Below are 7,908 nucleotides of genomic sequence, written 5' to 3' on the forward strand. Positions count from 1 at the left end.
AGAAGAAATTTATAAAGGAATAGAACAAATGAAGAATAAAGAGGAAGGGATTCAACAGACAAATAATAAAAAAGAAGATATAATTCATCCTATAATGCCTAAACCATTGTTAGATGATATTAGGTCTTCCACTGGTCATATTCAAATTAACGAGTCAAAAGATATAAATGAAGTTGAACCTTCAGCACAATTAACTCTATCACAAAAAGAAGCTCAACTAGGATGTCAAAAAATGGTAATAAGTAAACCCCAAACTCAAGAAGAGTCTATTCCAAAATCTATTGGTAATAATTCTATTATTAACATTGTTCATGTTCAATGTTGTGATGATACAAACACAAATAAAAGTTCTATTCCAATACACTCAACCGATACTTCTATAGAACAGAGTAATGGCATTAATATTTCAGGAAATCAACCTAAAACAGTGAAACTAAGTAAGGAAATTCACAAATCACCTAATAAAAAATTACCAGTACCACCTCAGAAATGTGCTGATACACAATCAGTAGAATATAAGGAGTTACCACCACCTCCTTGTATTATTCTTTCTTCTCAACAACTAGAAGATGGAACTTCACAATCCCCACCACCAGTTCCACCAAGAAGATCTCCTAAGCCTAAGCCATGTAGTTATGCACCTCCAGCTGATTTTGCTTGAAAACTTTGTTGTTGACAAGTAATTCATCAATTAAAATAATAATTAGATAGTATTTCAATAATAAAATTAAAATAAAAGAATAATTTATTTTTAAATCCATAGAAAAACAAAAAAAGTACTAAAAAAAATAGACATATAAATCAATGAGCTTCTTCTCAAGTTTATGGAATAGAAATACCCGTCAACAACCAACACCTACAACTAATCCTGTTATTCAACAAAGGCAAGAACGGAGTAATAAAGTTATGACAAGTTGTTATTTAGATTTACATGATAGTGATACAGTAAATTTATTGACACTATTAAAACCAATGCACCAAATTGACTTTTTGATATTAATTAATGTACATTCATCTTTGATTAAAGATGAGTCAATTATTAAAAAAATTCAATTAAGTCATCCTCACATTCACCCACCATTATGTACATTTAAAAAAGAAATTCCAAGAACTTTAATATTTTCTAAGTTCAACATCATTGAAACTATTCCTTGTCCAAAAACACCAACTATCTTTGCACGTAAAACAGAGTTTGAATGTCAAATTATTAGAGTTGGAATAGAAGAAATTTATCCATCTGCGTCAATTGGATTTGTTGTTTTTAATTTAGATTCTAAAGTTAATGACAAAGAAAATATTGTCGAAGATTATGTGCCTGTTACTCCATTTTTTATTAAACAATATGAATTAAATCTTATTGGTAAATTAGAGTCAACAATGAATATTCCTAATTACCGTAGAAGTGCTGTATTATATTTTGGTAATTTTCATGAACCTACTGTCGTTGATGAACCTATTACATTAGGTACTTTTGACCAATCTATATTAGATACTATTATTAATAATCTTATTGAACATAAAGAAACTGTTATTGATGGAACTTCAATGATTGAACAACTTGAACAACATCAAATCCCTGTGAAAAAAGCTCTTGGTATTATTTATTCTAAATGTGAGGAATTTATTACTTTAAGGGCAGCAATTATTGCTGAAGCCGTTGCAATATCTATGAGTGATTATATCCATTCTTCAGTAAGACTTCTTCCTTATAAAGATATTGCAAGACAATATATTGATGAAAGTGTACTTGGACTGAATACAGCTTGTAAACTATGGGGATATTATAATGAACATATTGATAAAAATGAACCACAAACTGCAGCATATTTAAATCGTATTAATAAATCATTGTCAGAAATGAATCTTCCTATTGAAATAGAAAATACTGAAATTAATTTTGCCATGTTTCTTACTGCAATACAAAGATGGTTACATTTAAAAATGAAATCTCCAATTCTTATTTCATTACTTAGTGGTAAAGAACTAAGAGATATAACAGCAAATGATTTTCTATTTACAACAGAAGTTTGTTTTCCAAACTTCTCTTCTTCTAAATTAAAAGAGAGTCAAAGAATTAATGGGAATTTACTTGGTTTATGTTATGGTAATTTCTTAAATCATATGGGTAGTCTTGTAGAGTCTAATAGTGATTGTGCTCTTACTATCCAAAAAGATCTTCATATTCTTAACATGACTAATTTTCAAAGTAGTGACTATACTTCTAAATCACCATTTGCCTCTGTTCAGTGTTTACAATATTCTTTAATTCCTCAATCACTTCAATTACCTCCTTCAGTAGATGGACTATTTGTTCGTTTTGCGATTTATCCCCAAATCCAATAATTAGAAAATTCAATTAAATTTTAATACTTCTTTTTTTTATAATTGGAATTTTATTATCTTCTTTTTCTCTCTTTAAAACTTTTAAAATAATTCTTTCATTTTTAATTCTTTGTTTCAATCTTTAGTAAATAGCTTACATTATTATTTTCTTATTAAAATTGAATATTTTTATTTATTAAATAATAATATAACACTTCGTATAATTAGATTCTTTTAAAATTTTGTACTTTACTTACTTTAATCAAATTTATTTATTATTGCTTTGTCTAAAACAGATGTAATGTTTTTTTTTATTATTGATAACAATTAACAGACATAATTTTATTTAATTACTTTATACATAAAGAAAAAATACTTCAATTATTTTGGTGGTAAATTCCATCTTTTCTTTTGTGATGAATTAACAGTTGGTTGAGTAGTTTGTTCATTTGTTTGTAAAGGCTCTTGTTTTGGTTCAAATTGATTAGAACTAGGACTTTGAAAGAGTGGTTGCGAGGAACTTTGAGGTGATTGATAAATTTGGGGTTTTGGAATAAATGACTCTTGTTTATATTCTTCAAACCTTAACGCTGGCTCATCTTTTTTAGTTGATTTAAAGTTAATTGGTTCTGAAATAAGAACTTGTTTTTCAACGGTTGATTCATTGATACTATTGGAAATTAATGCTTGATATGAAATACCATTCTGATTTAACATTAACATTTCATGACACCTTTGTTGTACTTCAATAGAATTAATTAAATGCTGATCAAATTGAACTTGGTCATTATTTTCTTCAACAATAGGTTGTTGAGTCTTTTGTGGAATATCCCAAATATTTAATAAATCAATTGGTTGACATTGTTGGGTTTGTGATGATATTTGAACTTTATTATTGTCCTTATTGTTATTAGTATCGTTGGTACTTTTTTCTTTAAAAAGTAATGAATGAATAATCCCAATATTATTTGTTTGAATTGCAGCAACAATACCCTCTTTAACAGCACCTTTTTTAATACATTTAATAATAATCTTTCTTATTTCATTCATATCAAGTTCATTGAAATTATAACATTTTGAGATAATTAAGCAAGAGAATTGTGCTAATGAAAGAGTTATTTCATCATAATTAATATTAATAACATTATAAATGTTTTGTAAAGCAATACCATAATTTGCTTCTTCACTTTTCATTGCTTCAATAAAGTTTGTGTAAATCATAGTCAATTCTTCTTCACTCAATCCTTCTTGCATTGGTTCCACTTTATTAAATTCTAATATATGAATTACGATATTACAATACCATTCAAAATCTGGAGTATACTTCTCACAAATAATATAAACAACTTTCAATATGTGACTTCTAACTTTGCATTTATCAACATAACTTAATGTTTTCTTTACATGATCTAATAATGTTAATACAACACCCACAGCCTCTTCAGATTCAGTAATGTTATTAATTAGTTCAATAGCTTCTTCTACAACAGAATCATTATCGTTATTTATAAATTTCATTATTGTGTCAAGATGGTTTTTACAAAGAACTGGATTTCTATCACTAATGACCCTCATTGTTTTTAATCCACAATAAATGATTAGTCCATCTTTCTTCTCAAATAATGTCGATGCTACTAATGCTGCATTTCTTAACATAACATCAGTTGGAATACACATCATCGTTGTTTTAATTAGTTCAATTTGCAGTGCCATCCCAATCCCACCAGGAATGACTTTATATATTTCCATTAAATTTGCCATTGATTGTTGATAATATTTTGTACTTGGATTCATTATTCTCAACAATCTTAATAACTTTATTTGAAGGTATGGAGCACATATATCATTTATTTTATATCCTTTATATTGTGAGGGAATCTTTTTACTATTTTCATTTGAATAACCAGCAAATAACAATAAATAACGTAATGCCACATCAATAAGACCAGGCCATATTCTTCTGTCTGGAGTTGTTTTTGACATAATTTGTGTGATTATTGGAATAGCAGATTCAACTACAATCATTGATTGATCAACAAGTGCAACGGATAACGCTGATTTAATTATTGACTGAGAGTCATGGTCAGATAATAAAAATATTCTATATAATGAACGAATTGATGCTGCACGAATATTTGGATCTTTTGATTTTAATAATTGATTAATATGAGGAGAATATGCTGGCATAGTTGTTGAAGTAATAAATCTTGATAAAATACGTAATGCATATAATGGATTTGTTGATGTTGGACCAAGGAGTTTAGTTAATGAGTTAGTTAATAACAAAGAGAATTCGGAGTCATTTGGTATTATTGCTGAAGTAGCTATAAGAGCAGTTTTTTGTAGATTAGAGTTTTGATGTTGAGTTGAATTGATAATCATAAATAGTGATTGTTCTACGTTATATCCTAATTCATAAATATTCATCATTTTTTTAATATATTCCTTCATATAAGAAGGATTAGTGTTATTTAATCCATTTCCTTCTTCTTTTAATATTGAATTAACAAATTTTCTTTCTTCATCAGATGTGCGTTTTTCTCCAATGTCATGAACAAAATTAGCATAAGTTCTATTCATGTTATGTTGTTTAAGAAAAGAGGTTGCTATTCTTTTTAAGATCCTTTTTATTGCAAATATTTAATTAATGTAACCACGTAATAATAATAGAATTGTAATAAACATAAATTGGTAAATAAAAGATATATAATAACATATTTCTTTTTAAGATCTTTTAGTTCTTTCTGGTTTTGTTCAATTCGATAATAACACAATGCAAGAACCACAAGAATATCATTCTCCCCACAGAAAGTTTTTACAGAAAGGGGTGTTGGTTTGTGTTGTAATTTTGTTTATTATTTGTGGAACATTATCAATTACTTTATCAAAAACGTGTTATACATTACAAGCAGAAAATTTTGAGAATGACTTGGTTTATTTTAGAAAGCCATTATTCTTTAACTCCCTAATGTTCTTTTCTATGGCACTATGCACTTTCCCTTATTTATTGTTGAAATATGTTTTCAGTGATAAAATGTCAAAACCAAAAGAATATACAAACAAACATCTTTTGTATCTTTTCTTTCCTGCTCTTTTAGCATTCTCAGCAACATACTTACAAAATATTGGATTAGTTTATATTCATGGAAGTGTTTTTCAAATGCTTAGAGGTTCAGTAATCATTTTTATTGCATTATTACAATATTTCATTAAAAAAAGAAAATTGTTACCACATCAAATTACTGGTGTCTTGATTGTTGTTGTGGCTATAGCATTAGTTGGTTCAAGTAGTTTTATGATTCCTTCAAATAAGAATCCTGGTGCAACAACACATTCTATTCATAAATTTATAGGAATATCATGTATTCTTTTTGCACAACTTCTTAATGCCTGTTCTGGATTAGTTGAAGAATCATTGTTACATGACGCAGAGATTCCACCATCATTGATAGTTTCTGTAGAAGGATGGTTTGGAGTATTATTTAGTGTTGTTACTATATTATTCCTTCAATTTATGCCAATTCCAGCTGATACTTTAATTAAAGAAAATACAGCTGAAACACTTCTGATGATGGTTAGAAAGCCAACAATCTATGCTCTTGTTAATGCATATGTTTTAGTTGTTTTATTCTTTAATCTTACAGGAATGACTATTACGAGCCAAATAAATGCACTAACAAGAAATGTTATTGATCCTTTAAGAATGATTACTATTTGGCTTACAGGTTTATTTATTCATTATGTTATTACTAATAAACTAGGAGAGGCTTTGTCTTGGGCAACACTTATTCAGGTATTTGGATTTATTGTATTAGCTGTTGGTTTCTTTGTTTATGCTGGAATTATTCCATTGCCATTTTTTGGTACAACAATAAAAACAGAAAATGAAAACATTCAGCCTATACTTCAAGATGATGAAATTGATGAAAATGAAATGAATATTCATAAAGAAGATTAACCTATTGTTTGTGTTCATCTTTGTTTTGTTTAATAATTTATAGACAAATAAAGATATTTAATGATTACTTTATTTTAAAGATAAAATGCTTTTGTAGTTCAATAAAGATTTGATTCTTTTTCAAATTAAATAAAGCTAAGTTAAATAAAGTGGATAACGTCAACTACTTTTTTCTTTTGATGATAAACGTAAATTTTTTTAAATCATTAAATCTTTCATCCTTCTATGAAATTTGTGGTTTGAATATATAATAAATATTATCTAAGAGAATAAAAAATAGAATTGTAGTATCTATGAATAACTGTTCATTTTGGAAAAGCTTAGAGAAAGAATATAACAACATAAAAAAGTTAATTATAATATTATCTATATCAGACTTTTAGGATTAAAATTTATTTACATTATATTTATTATAAATATATTTAAAAGCAATATTCTTAAGAGAAAAATAAATAATGATAATATCCAATTCCTTACTAAGATTTCCTCAAACTATTATATAACCTTTTCCCTGATTTTGTGTTAGTTAATATCTAATACCAATAAATGAAATGACAATTTTTTGTGATGTTTCTTTAATATCTTATGTTTATAAAGTTATGCTTTGTGTTTATTAATTAGTATAAGATATTAATTAGTCTTTGGCAAATAATTAATGCTTTAAGAAATGATTTTTATTGAATAATAATTAGTAAGATACTCTGCAACTTTATAAAACTTCTTTAGAAATTGTTAGACATTTGTTCCTTAATCCATTTTCATTAAATAAGTATGATATAATTAACACTTTTAAATAATACATCAAGCAACAGATGAATTATTTTCTTATGAGTCAGAGGCAATGGTTGAGTGATAATATATTCTAAAGATAATTTTAATTTTAAACTTTGAACAAAAATTTGATTATTTTAAAAATTATTTTTCCAGAATTAACACAAAAAAAAAATCTTTCATTCCATAAGAATCTCTAAAATATCATCAAATATTTTTAAATCACTTTGTGCATTCAGTTATTGCTTATTAGTATAAATAAATCATAATTTGTTCATGAAACAGTTCTTTCATGAATATTTGCTTGTATCTATCTAAACAAATAAATATAATATAGGTTTGTGTCTAGTAAAGTTGTAAGACAATATTTAGAAATTCTATTTATTGGTATATTAATCAATTATATATCAGCTAACATAGCCGAATTAAATAAATGGATCAAAAAAGTATTGAGACAATGTATAAAAATATACATTAAAAAGTTCAATATTCATTTCATAAATCAAATACATCTTATATTTAATTTTCAGTGTTAATACTAACTTATAAAATACTCATTAGAATCAAAATGTACAAGTAAAATCAAAAACAAAATAATGATAATTAGTAAAGTCGTTAATAAAACAGAAGAAGAAACAATTAGACGTATTTCATTTGAAAGAGAAACAAAAGTATCAATACGATTTGATCCATATTAAATCAAAGAAGAAAAATGAATATGAGAAGGATCATTCAGATTTGAGTATCTTAGAGGGTTTAGAGTAAATAAAGTATCAACTAAGAAAAATGAAACAAACTAATTGTAAATTAACAGATTTTTGAAATTCAAGAAACATCCATATGAAGATAACAAATAT

At 26.3% G+C, this 7,908-nt stretch overlaps 4 protein-coding genes across 4 annotated transcripts; 3 read left to right on the forward strand and 1 right to left on the reverse strand.

The window, feature by feature from the left end:
* Positions 1-28: 28 nt before the first annotated feature.
* ENU1_036510 (RhoGAP domain containing protein) lies at positions 29-661 on the forward strand (the record flags this gene model as incomplete). Its single annotated transcript, XM_008857440.1, has 1 exon — positions 29-661. The coding sequence occupies one exon, from the start codon at positions 29-31 to the stop codon at positions 659-661; it is 633 nt and encodes a 210-aa protein (XP_008855662.1).
* Positions 662-804: 143 nt separating this feature from the next.
* Positions 805-2,343, forward strand: ENU1_036520 (hypothetical protein; the record flags this gene model as incomplete). The annotated part of the gene is made up of 1 exon (XM_008857441.1): positions 805-2,343. The coding sequence occupies one exon, from the start codon at positions 805-807 to the stop codon at positions 2,341-2,343; it is 1,539 nt and encodes a 512-aa protein (XP_008855663.1).
* A 360-nt stretch (positions 2,344-2,703) lies between these two features.
* Positions 2,704-4,902, reverse strand: ENU1_036530 (adaptor protein (AP) family protein; the record flags this gene model as incomplete). Its single annotated transcript, XM_008857442.1, has 1 exon — positions 2,704-4,902. The coding sequence occupies one exon, from the start codon at positions 4,900-4,902 to the stop codon at positions 2,704-2,706; it is 2,199 nt and encodes a 732-aa protein (XP_008855664.1).
* Positions 4,903-5,095: 193 nt separating this feature from the next.
* On the forward strand, positions 5,096-6,280 carry ENU1_036540 (hypothetical protein; the record flags this gene model as incomplete). Its single annotated transcript, XM_008857443.1, has 1 exon — positions 5,096-6,280. One exon carries the CDS (start codon positions 5,096-5,098, stop codon positions 6,278-6,280), a length of 1,185 nt encoding a protein of 394 aa, XP_008855665.1.
* Between the last annotated feature and the right edge of the window lie 1,628 nt (positions 6,281-7,908).

Source organism: Entamoeba nuttalli (genome assembly GCF_000257125.1).
Source record: "Entamoeba nuttalli P19 unplaced genomic scaffold asmbl_2656, whole genome shotgun sequence".
Lineage (NCBI taxonomy): Eukaryota > Evosea > Mastigamoebida > Endamoebidae > Entamoeba > Entamoeba nuttalli.